General features: G+C 40.1%; 1 protein-coding gene across 7 annotated transcripts; it reads left to right on the forward strand.

Moving 5' to 3' along the window:
• Positions 1 to 4335: 4335 nt before the first annotated feature.
• Positions 4336 to 11177, forward strand: LOC124386947 (E3 ubiquitin-protein ligase TRIM21-like). 7 transcript variants are annotated; one of them, XM_046851021.1, is made up of 8 exons: positions 4336 to 4416; positions 4662 to 4685; positions 5126 to 5439; positions 5540 to 5635; positions 7251 to 7484; positions 7576 to 7723; positions 9168 to 9194; positions 9290 to 11176. In XM_046851021.1, exons 3-8 carry the CDS (start codon positions 5128 to 5130, stop codon positions 9826 to 9828), a joined length of 1356 nt encoding a protein of 451 aa, XP_046706977.1. In that variant the 5' UTR covers positions 4336 to 4416; positions 4662 to 4685; positions 5126 to 5127; the 3' UTR covers positions 9829 to 11176. The 7 variants fall into 7 exon arrangements, with proteins under 7 accessions (XP_046706977.1, XP_046706978.1, XP_046706975.1 ...); XM_046851020.1 differs by having other exon boundaries at positions 4365 to 4416; positions 4609 to 4685; XM_046851023.1 differs by having other exon boundaries at positions 4373 to 4416; positions 4656 to 4685.
• The last annotated feature ends 304 nt before the right edge of the window (positions 11178 to 11481 follow it).

The raw sequence follows: 11481 nt of genomic DNA on the forward strand, positions 1-11481 counted from the left end.
CAGCTTGAGTTTGAGCGCCCCCGTGTGGTAAACTTCACATTGCTTAAACTTTTTGTTTATTTTTTATATTAGTTACTGCCAAGGGTTTTTGTTAGTTTAGGCATAGTTTCAATTATAATAAATGTATTCGGTCACATGCAATCTAACAGTAATTAACACTCATAGAATGTTACAGTCTCACAGTAAAGTACAGTGATTTAGTCATTTATAATAACTTACCAAAAAGTACAGACTCTAAATAACTGTCTCACCATACCATACAGTCTCACAGTAACTTACAGTCTCACCGTAACTTACAGTCTCACAGTAACTTACAGTAACTTACAGTCTCACAGTAACTTACAGTTTCACAGTAACTTAGTTTCACAGTAACTTACAGTAACTTACAGTCTCACAGTAACTTACAGTAACTTACAGTCTCACAGTAACTTACAGTCTCACAGTAACTTAGTTTCACAGTAACTTACAGTAACTTACAGTCTCACAGTAACTTACAGTAACTTTCAGTTTCAAAGTAACTTACAGTCTCACCGTAACTTACAGTCTCACAGTAACTTACAGTAACTTACAGTTTCAAAGTAACTTAGTTTTACAGTAACTTAAAGTTACTTAGTCTCACTGTGACTTATAGTAACATACAGTAACTGTCTCACTGTAATTTATAGTAACTTACAGAAACTAACAATCTCACTGTAATTTATAGTAACTTACAGTCTCACAGTAACTTACAGTAACAGTCTCACTGTGACTTATAGTAACATACAGTAACAGTCTTACTGTAATTTATAGTAACTTAGTCTCACAGTAACCTACAGTTTTACAGTAACTTAAAGTTACTTAGTCTCCAAGTAACTTATAGTAAATTAGTTTCACAGTAAATTACAGTTTCACAGTAACTTACAGTAACTTAGTCTTACAGTTGTTTACAGTTTCACAGTAACTTACAGTTTCACAGTAACTTAAAGTAACTTACAGTTTCACAGTAACTTATAGACTTACAGTAACTAACAGTCTAAAAGTAACTTAGTCTCACAGTGACTTAACAAGTGAGAACCTGGCCAGCAGGATCCATGTCTGCTCTCCAGGACTGTTTCGAATGCACTGACTGGGACATGTTCAGGGAAGCTGCAACCAATGGCGATTTCATCAACTTGGAGGAGTACACGTCAACAGTGACCAGTTACATCGGCAAGTGCATTGATGGCGTGACTACCTCCAGGACCATCACTATACGTTCCAACCAGAAGCCATGGATGACCGCCAAGGTTCGTGCGCTGCTAAAACAAGAGACTCTGCCTTCAGAGCAGGGGACAAGACGGCCTTAAAACAGCAAGGGCCAAACTGTCCCGTGCTATCAGAGAGGCGGCGCACACGCCAAGAGAATCCATGGCCACTTCCAGGACAGCGGAGACACCCGGCGCATGTGGCAGGGCATCCAGGCGATCACGAATTACAAGACCACATCACCTGCTTGTGACCGTGACGCCTCCCTTCCAGATGCGCTGAATGACTTCTCGCCCGGTTCGAGGTGCAGAACAACGTGGTGGCGAGGAAGACAATCCCTCCTCCCAGTGACCAGGTGCTCTGTCTAACCACAGCTGAAGTGAGGAAAACTCTATGCAGAGTTAACCCACGGAAGTCTGCTGGACCTGACAACATTCCTGGCAGAGTGCTCAGGAATGTGCAGAACAACTAGCAGATGTCTTCACTGACATCTTCAACATCTCCCTGAGCAGCGCCACTGTTCCTTTGTGCCTCAAGATGACGACCATCATTCCTGTGCCGAAGAAGTCTTCTGTGTCCTGCCTCAATGACTATCGTCCGTTGCACTCACACCCATCATGATGAAGTGCTTGAGAGGCTTGTCATGAGGCACATAAAGACCCAGCTCCCACCCGCACTGGACCCCATGCAGTTTGCGTATCGTCCAAACCGCTCCACGGACGATGCCATCTCCACAACCCTCCATCTGGCCCTCACCCATCTGGATAACAAGGACTCTTATGTAAGGATGCTGTTCATAGACTTCAGTTCAGCATTCAACACAATCATTCCCCAGCACCTGATCGAGAAGCTGAGCCTACTGGGCCTGAACACCTCTCTGCAACTGGATCCTGGACTTCCTGACCGAGACCTCAGTCAGTCCGGATCGGGAACAGCATCTCCAGCACCACCACACTGAGCACTGGGGCCCCTCAGGGCTGTGTGCTCAGTCCACTGCTGTTCACTCTGCTGACTCACGACTGTGCTCCAATGCACAGCTCGAATCATATCATCAAGTTTGCTGATGACACGACCGTGGTGGGTCTAATCAGCAAGAACGACGAGTCAGCATACAGAGAGGAGGTGCAACGGCTAACAGCCTGGTGTGGAGCCAACAACCTGTCTCTGAACGTGGACAAAACCAAAGAGATGGTTGTTGACTTCAGAAGAGCACAGAGTGACCATTCTCCACTGATCATCGATGGATCTTCAGTGGAGATCGTCAAAACACCAAATTCCTTGGTGTTCATCTGGCGGATAACCTCACCTGGTCACTTAACACCAGCTCCATCACCAAGAAAGCCCAGCAGCGTCTCTACTTCCTGAGAAGGCTGAGGAAAGCCCATCTCCTCCCCCATCCTGACCATGTTCTATAGAGGGACCATCGAGAGCATCGTGAGCAGCTGCATCACTGCCTGGTTTGGGAATTGCACCGTCTCGGATCGCAAGACCCTACAGAGGATAGTGAGGACAGCTGAGAAGATCATCAGTCTCTCTCCCTCTATCATGGACATTTACACCACACACTGCATCCATAAAGCAAACAGCATTGTGGACGACCACACACACCCATCACACACATACTTCACCCTCCTACCATCAGGAAAACGGTTCCGAAGCATTCGGGCCGCCACAAGCCGTCAGGCTCCTGAACAAACATCTGGACTGAACTCTCTCTCTCACACACACACACACACACACACTTACACACAACTGAGTGACTGTGCACAACCGGACTCAACACACATACACTTCACACACCCAGGTCTCAGCACCATTCACACCTCTCATTATAGCATAATGTTTACATGCCGTTTGTTGCTGATCTCCGGAACTTGCTCTATTTGCACATTATTCTGTGAATCCATTGGTCACTGTTCACTTTATCTTGATTGCTGCTACCATATTTTTACACTATTATAGGATTGCAAAATTCTGTTTATATTTGTTTACATTTCTGCTACTGTGCACCTTATCCTGTCACGACAAGTTTTACTGGCGGAGCTACTGCTGCTTTTATTTTTATATTTTGTGTATTTTGTATTGTTCTGCACTGTCTTGTGTTGTCTTTTGCACTGTCTTGTGTTGTCTTTTGCACTGTTTGCACCAGTTGCACACATGCACTTTATGTGGCGAGGATCTTAGTTCCTGGCCCTGTGTTCTTCTGTTCTGTGACTGTTGTTTTATGTTGTTTTATGTAGCACCTGGGTTCAGGAGAAACGTTGTCTCATTTCACTGTATACTGCATCAGCTATATATGGTTGAAATGACAATAAAAGCTTCTTGACTCTTGACTCTTGACTTGACTTATAGTAACATACAGTAACAGTCTCACTGTAATTTATAGTAACTTACAGAAACTAACAGTCTCACTGTAATTCATAGTAACTTACAGTCTCACAGTAACTTACATTAACTTAGTCTCACTGTAACTTATAGTAACATACAGTAACAGTCTCACTGTATCTTAGTCTCATAATAATTTTGTCTGATAGTAACTTAGAGTCTGTTAGTAACTTATCGTAACTTACTCTCCAAGTAACTTACAATTTCACGGTAACAAATAATAACTTAGTCTCAAAATAACTTGCAGTCTCACTTATAGTATAGTAACTTACAGTTTCACAGTAACTTATAGTCTCACATGCACTTACACTAATTTACAGTCCCACAGTAACTTAGTCTGATAGTAACGTAGAGATTAAATTATTTACCTACATTCTCACAGTAACTTATAGTAAATTGGTTTCACAGTAATGTATAGTCTCACAGTAAATTAGGGTTTTACAGTAACTTACAGTCTCATAATAACTTAGTCTCATAGCAATTTACAGTCTTACTGTAACTTATAGTAACTTATCATAATTTACAATCTCACCATGAATTAATCTCACAGTAACTTAGGTTTCAATTTTCCTTGTTTTTCTCTGTTTGTTTGTGTTTTTTACTGCACATTACCATGTTGAATGATCTGCTCTGAACTTGCTTTGCTGCTTTCTAAATGTCATTACACTTTTTTCCTTCCCTCACCAACTTGGGAGGGACTTAATGGTCTATTTCAGGTGCAATAAAACTAATCAGTACATTGCAGTGCAAAGCTGATGAAGTCACTTGTATAGCTCGTGGGTCTTTCAGGAACTAAAACCACTGCAGGTAACCACAAATTATATCGAATATTGTTATTATTTCAAGCTGTATTATTTGCATTATCTGAATTTATAAAGCATTAAGTGTACATGTTAAAAGACAATTATGCTTTGAAGCTTTTTGGACCAATATCTTCTCTAGCTACAGTGTAACTAATTAAAATGAATGAAATAAAAATGATTGAAACTATGATCCCAGGATGCATGACATGCTATGGTTGACCTTTTTGTCATATCTCCTTTGAGGAACAGTATGAATGATGGTGTAGTCTGCAGGTAAGTCTAGCTATTTAAGAACTGATCTGAATCATTAATACATTATTTCTAGACTTTCCGTGACTTGAAAATGAAAAATTAAGCTGCAGTTACATAAGAAATGCAAATGCTAAACAAAACCACAGCATAGCACAGAGTCACACCCAGAACATTTCAGTAATGAGTCATGAACGAGATGATGCTAGGGCTCATCCAGGTTTAGCCAGTTTAGCACAAATATAATTTGCTGGGTGGAGAAGAATTAAGCGCAAGATCCATTTTTATTCCCGATCCCTGAAAGTCACAGAATCCATGGCAGAACTCGGTATACTTTATTGTAAGAAATGTGCACAGGACAGATATGAATTAGAGATCAAGGTCACGTACTTCAACCGATCTGAATGAATTCATATGTAATAGCGATATAAACACTGATAGCATGTTTGGGTTTCCTCTGTCAGTCATGGCTTCGTCTAAAACGATTCTGTGTGATTACTGCACTGAGGGAAAACTGCAGGCTATAAAGACCTGCCTGGAATGTCGGGTTTCGTTCTGCACCACTCATCTGATGCCTCACAAAAGTGTTGAAAAACTCAAAAAGCACAAACTCATCGACCCCGTAGAAACGCTGGAGGATTACATATGCAAGAAACACGAGCGGCCCCTGGAGATGTTCTGTAGGGATGACCAGATATGTGTGTGTCATTCGTGTTTAATGGGAGACCACAAAACTCACATCATCACTTCGATAGAGGAGGAAGTTCAAGTGAAGAAGGTAATCCCTCACCTTCATGTTCACACATGGAGCACAAATCTAACCACGACAAATGCAAATATAGAATTCAAAACTTTATTATCTATCGTATTTACCATAGAGCCAGCTTGGTGAGACACAGGCAGACATTCAGAAGATGATCCAAAAGCGATTGAATAAAGTTCAAGAACTGAAATCCACTGTAGAGCTCAGTAAAGTAAGTGCTAGCAAGTTTTTTTATGTCAACAATTACCACAAATCTCAGTAAAAAAACCCATTATAAACAGCATTAGCTTGTTAGTTTCCATTCAGGGAACGCTATTATGTCTTTGTCAAATGGTTTGGTTCTATAGATCATGCACATAGAAATTGTGGCTATTAACATGGTAATTAAGTGCTCTCAAGTAAGTTGTGAGGAAGTGGATGTACATCACATCACCTGAGAACCTAGGTACCTAGAAAAGATCATGTCCTGCAAAACCTCAGCTCAGAAACAAAACAGAAACTTGTGAGAAAAAGTACACAAAAACTAATGTTGGTCTTAGACCAATAAACGGTCAAATTTGGTGGTGGCAGCATCATGCTCTGGGGATGCTTTACTTTTTAAGAACATTCTAAGGGCTTCTTTTCAAAAACAGTACAATACAAGGGGCTATGACACGAGAATCTGCTTGAGAGTAATGTATTGTATTCTATTGTATTAATTAGGCAATAATCCCAAATATTTTTTTTTTTAAGTTTGGCATAGTCAAAGTCCAGAGCTGAATACAATTGAAAATCTACAGCATTGTTTGGCTTGTAGGAACATACGCCCAAAATAAAAGTTCCTCCCCTTTGCTTAAATAGTTCTTGTGCTAGATGTGGTCCTACAAATACAGTGCTAAAGAACTTTCGCCTGCATTAGAACTTTTGTTGCAAATAAAATGTTTGAATTGATAACCGAATTGATATTGTTGATATGACAAGTTCTGAGATATAAACAAAAACCTTCCTTTTCCCACCAAGATAATTTTTTAGTCTATTCAAATAGATACTAACTGTGGTATCTAAGGATACACAGAGATCTTGTATTACAAAGAAAATAAGACAACTTCTGCTGTGGTACGTTTTAAGACTAGTTTTGTTACATGCCAACAGATGGCAGCACAAGGCTGGATGCACAGTCACAGTGAGCACTAACCTATATAAGTCAGTATGCCAAAAGTCACGATTTAAAGGAAGTAACCAGGACATATTTCAGAAGTGGCAGAAACGTTGGAAGCACTGTGTTGCTGTGCAAGGGGACTATTTTGAAGGTAAAAGTGTGTAAACGTAGATAAATAAAATACTTTCTTGTAAACAGAGCGAGTCTAAAAACGTTTTGATCCCACCTCCTAGAGGGCAGTAAATGGAAATGTACCACTTAAACCAACAGCGTTTTTGTACGGTAATGAGGACCAAGTCCTGGATAACACGTTTCACTTATTTGATTGCTCAATTAGGTTTCTTGTTATAGAAACAGAGAATGAATCAGACTTACAGTCTTAAACCATTATGTAGTCAGAATTTACAAACTGAGCCAAACTTGTAGTGAGACAAGATTTGAGCCAGATACCTCTGTCCCCTTTTTCTAGCCAAAATATTTGTGCCTATAGTATTGAACGCTGCTCTGAGATCAAGTAAAGGAATCCCTAGTCAAGAGCTTGTAAAATGTCATGTACCACTTTAACCAATTAGATCTAAATAAATAGATGACACATTTAAAATAGGTGATTTCTTAGTTTTCTTAATCAATTCATATCCATTTAAAGTAATTTTTATAGTCAATATTATTGTTTGGAAACCCATGTTAGACAAACACAGAGAAGGAGAAAGCAGACATCGTAGAGGCCTTCAATGCTCTGATGCTCTGCATTGAGAGAAACCAGGCAGAGCTGCTTAAGATCATGGAGGAGAAGCAGAAAGCAGCCGAGAGGCAGACTGAAGAGTTCATTAGACATCTGCAGAGTGAAATCTCTGAGCTAAAGAAAAGAACCACCGAGCTGGAGCAACTCATGCACTCTGACGAGCACCTGCACCTTCTACAGGTCAGAATCCCTCTGTGTTTCTAAAGCAGTGCAGGACATGATGAGATATGATGAGTGCTGATATTTTTCTTTTCTCTACTGTTGTATGTAGATTTACCCGTCATTGGGTGGTTCCCTACCTGGCAGTAACTGGTCTGATGTTGGAGTTGAGTTTTATCTCAATGTGGAGACACTGAAGAGAGCTCTTCCCCAGCTTCAAAAATCTCTCAATGAGGAAATGGAAAGGGTTCCTGATATTAGTAAGTACAAGCATCTGATGATGGGGTTTAGAGGGTAAAATATCAATATAGAGTAAAATATATAATCAGTGCAGGTTTGTCCTGGGTTTCGGCTTTAGCCAAACAAAATTTCTAAAGGGACAATGTTGAACTGCACTTTCAATCTGATTGTGAGGAAAATTACAAGGAATCATTTGCAGACAAATCGCAGGTCTAGGAACACCCCATCAGGATGCTCTGTGGTTTTCCTGAAATTGGCTACCTGACTGAAAAATCAGAAACAGAAACAAAATACTTAGAGTTGTTCAGTCTGTGTATCTTCTGGTGATTACATTTTTATCTTAGAAAAAAAAATATATATATTTTTCTAATACTCCAGAACAAAATCCTGACTCAGCCATTTGAGTTGCACAAGCCAGTGAACTCTGAAGTGAAGTCCTGGGTTCAAGCCCAGATAAATGGGGAGGGTTGCGTTAGGAAGGGCAATCAAATCAAATATGTGGATTAGGAATCAGAAATTCATACTGGATCAGTTGAGGCCTGGGTTACCAACGGCCGCCACAGGTATTGTTATCCAACAAGGTGGCGGTTGAAAATTGGGCTACTGTTGGCTGAAGGAGGAGAAGGAGAGGAGGAAGACGTCTACGGAGACGGCAGGAAAAGGGGAAGTGTAGGAGAGTGGAGGTTCGGGTTGGTACCTTAAATGTTGGTACTATGACTGGTAAAGGGAGAGAGATAGCTGATATGATGGAGAGGAGAAAGGTAGATATGTTTTGTGTTCAGGAGACCAAGTGGAAATGGAGTAAGGCCAGGAACATTGGAGGTGGGTTTAAACTGTTTTATCATGGTGTGGATGGAAAGAGAAATGGTGTAGGGGTGATCCTGAGGGAAGAGTACAGTAAGAGTGTAGTGGAGGTGAAGAGAGTTTCTGATAGGGTGATGAACGTGAAGCTGGAAGTTGAAGGGGTGATAATAAATGTCATCAGTGCCTATGTTAAATTGAGTGGGAACATTGTAACGAACAATTTTACTCCCTCAGTAAATTTAACTTATGCAAATATTTTGTTAGAAGCTGAATTGACGTCCCTCTGTCCAAAGCCTGTTTTTGTGCTAGCATGAAGCCCGAGCCTGGATAATGGTTTGGGATTAGGCCAATAAATATAATTGTAAAAATTAGCAACTTTTTTCTACTTCAACAAAATTGTAACAATGAACATTTGTCGGATATTTAGATTTGCACATATGTTAGTTCAGGTTTAACTGGTTATTACAGTGTCCATTTTCTAGTAAATTACCCCAGTACCCCCCCATCCACCCCACTCCGGATAAATACCCCCCATTGACCAGTAGTGGAAATTTGTATTGCCTGCAAAAGAATTTTCTAATAATCAGAATGAAAATATATTGTAATATATTAAAGTATGATGTAAAGTATGAGTAATGTCTTGTAATGTTTTCCCAACAGAATTAAAGCGAATCCGACAGCATGCAGGTACATTATGAGACCTTTTTACGCCTGGCAAAACTATTTTAATTATTTCCCAATCCACTCTATAATCTCAAAACTGTACTGTCTTTTCCTCTCAGTGGATGTGACTCTGGATCCTGAAACAGGAAACCCTGCTCTCATTCTTTCTGATGATGGGAAACAAGTGAGCCACGGAGACCTACGACAAAAACTTCCTGCTAACGTGAAGCGATTCGATTTCTCCCCCTGCATCATGGGAAAGCAGGGATTCTCCTCAGGGAGGTTCTACTACGAGGTGCAGGTCAGAGGGAAGACAAAGTGGGATATAGGAGTGGCCTGGGAGTCTGTTAAGAGGAAGGGGGAGATTACATACAGCACGGAAAATGGATTCTGGCTTCTGTGTCTGAGGAATGGTAGCGAATATAAGGCTTGCGACTCCCCACCTGTTCCTCTGTCCTTAACAAAGGCTCCTCAGAGAGTAGGAGTGTTTGTAAATTATGAAGAGGGTTTGGTCTCCTTCTATAATGTTGACACCAAGTCTCTTATTTACTCTTTCACTGGTCAGACTTTCGGTGAGAAAATCTTTCCATTCTTCAGCCCTTCACTCAATAACGGAGGGAAGAATTCGGCACCGCTGATCATCACGCCTGTTCAATGAAATGTTTTTTTTCACAGAAAACAATAATTTAGCTAATGTGATGTTTTATTTAAAGAATTATTATTTAGGATTTTTCAAATTCAAGATAGTCAGTGGTGTAATCGTTTTTAAAGTAGTGTACACATATACAAGACCTGGTCAGGACAACCCAAGTGAGTTTTTCACTTGGATTGTCAGTCCCCCCCTCCCCCAAATGAAATCCGTTAAGGGTTTCTTTTCTCAATAAATTAATCGCGGTGTTATTGAAAGGTTTCAAGACTGGTTTCATAACATCCCAATGGATTGTAGCACAGTACAGTCACAAGGAGCACCGACCTTCATAAGTCAGTGTGCTGAAAAGTCATCGTCCTGTGTACATCGGGAGTTGCTAATCTGACCACGTGCGTTACTACGTCTGCGGTTTCGTCGTGGACATCAATTTAGAACGAGGAGCGAATGTGAAATTCTGGGTGAAACTGGGCAAATCTGCCACAGAGACGTTCGGCAAGTTTACGGCGATGCTGCTTCGCGGTGCTTTAACTGGCCTGTGGACTTCGATCTCATCCTAAAGATGAAGTTTCAGCTCAAATGCCGCCGTTTGGACCCCATTGAGGAGATCTGGCGCGAATTGCAGAAGATGCTTGACGCGTTCGAGAAGTGGCAGAAATGCTGGAAGTGCTGCATTTCTGTGTAATAGGACAATTTTAAAGGTGGTAGTTTCGAAAAAAATAAATGTTTTGCAACCTACAGTGTGTATATACGTGTATCTTATTGTTCTGGCCCCTTGGACATTGAACTATGCAAATTGTTTCCTAAATGCGACACCTCTGATGCACATCACTCTCCAACCACTATTGCTTTATGTGCAAAACTGGATTGAGTTTCCAAAAAGCATTTGCATAACGAACACAACACGACTTTGCTTTAGTCCTCACACTTCCTTCATTCCATCCCAACAAGGAAGGACTACTGGTGTATGTTCATTAGCTTTAACAGGTTTTTCTAGATTGTGTCTATTATTTTTCTCCTTAGGTTTTTTTAGTTGTTCTTGTGTTACACTTGTTTGTATGTGATATATTTTGATGTGTGCATTACAATAGAGAGAAAAAAAATCAAACACACTTTATGTCTGTGATGTGACTAAAACGCCCTGAAAAAATACATCGAAGAAACGAATTGAAGGGGACACACGAAATCCTGTGAATACCGTGACGAATGAAACCAGGTGTCACATGTGAAACAATATGTAAATTTGAATGTTGTAGTAAAATCCGTGAAATAAAAATGATTGAAATATGTCAAAAAGTAAATGAATGAATTGCATGTGAAACATACAAAAGATGAAAATATATATATTTATATATAAGGGATTATACAGATAAAAAAAGGGTATCACTGCTTTATGATTAAAAGCACTTATTATGCACTTATGTATGTTTTAATTATCTTCACACTCAAAAAACCTAAATTTGAAATCTCCATATTTCTGTACTACCACACATGACTTCTCCAGCGCGTAAACTTCCCATCATGGTTCAGATCAATATTCTCAGAAAACACTGTTTCATGTCATCTGTTTGCTACCTACTCTAGACTTCTTGTTAATGTGGGAATTTTGTTTAATTTGGAAAGCTCTTTAAAGCTGTGGTTTCTTTAAAATTTCATACATACACC

The sequence above is a fragment of the Silurus meridionalis genome, chromosome 6 (genome assembly GCF_014805685.1).
Source record: "Silurus meridionalis isolate SWU-2019-XX chromosome 6, ASM1480568v1, whole genome shotgun sequence".
Lineage (NCBI taxonomy): Eukaryota > Metazoa > Chordata > Actinopteri > Siluriformes > Siluridae > Silurus > Silurus meridionalis.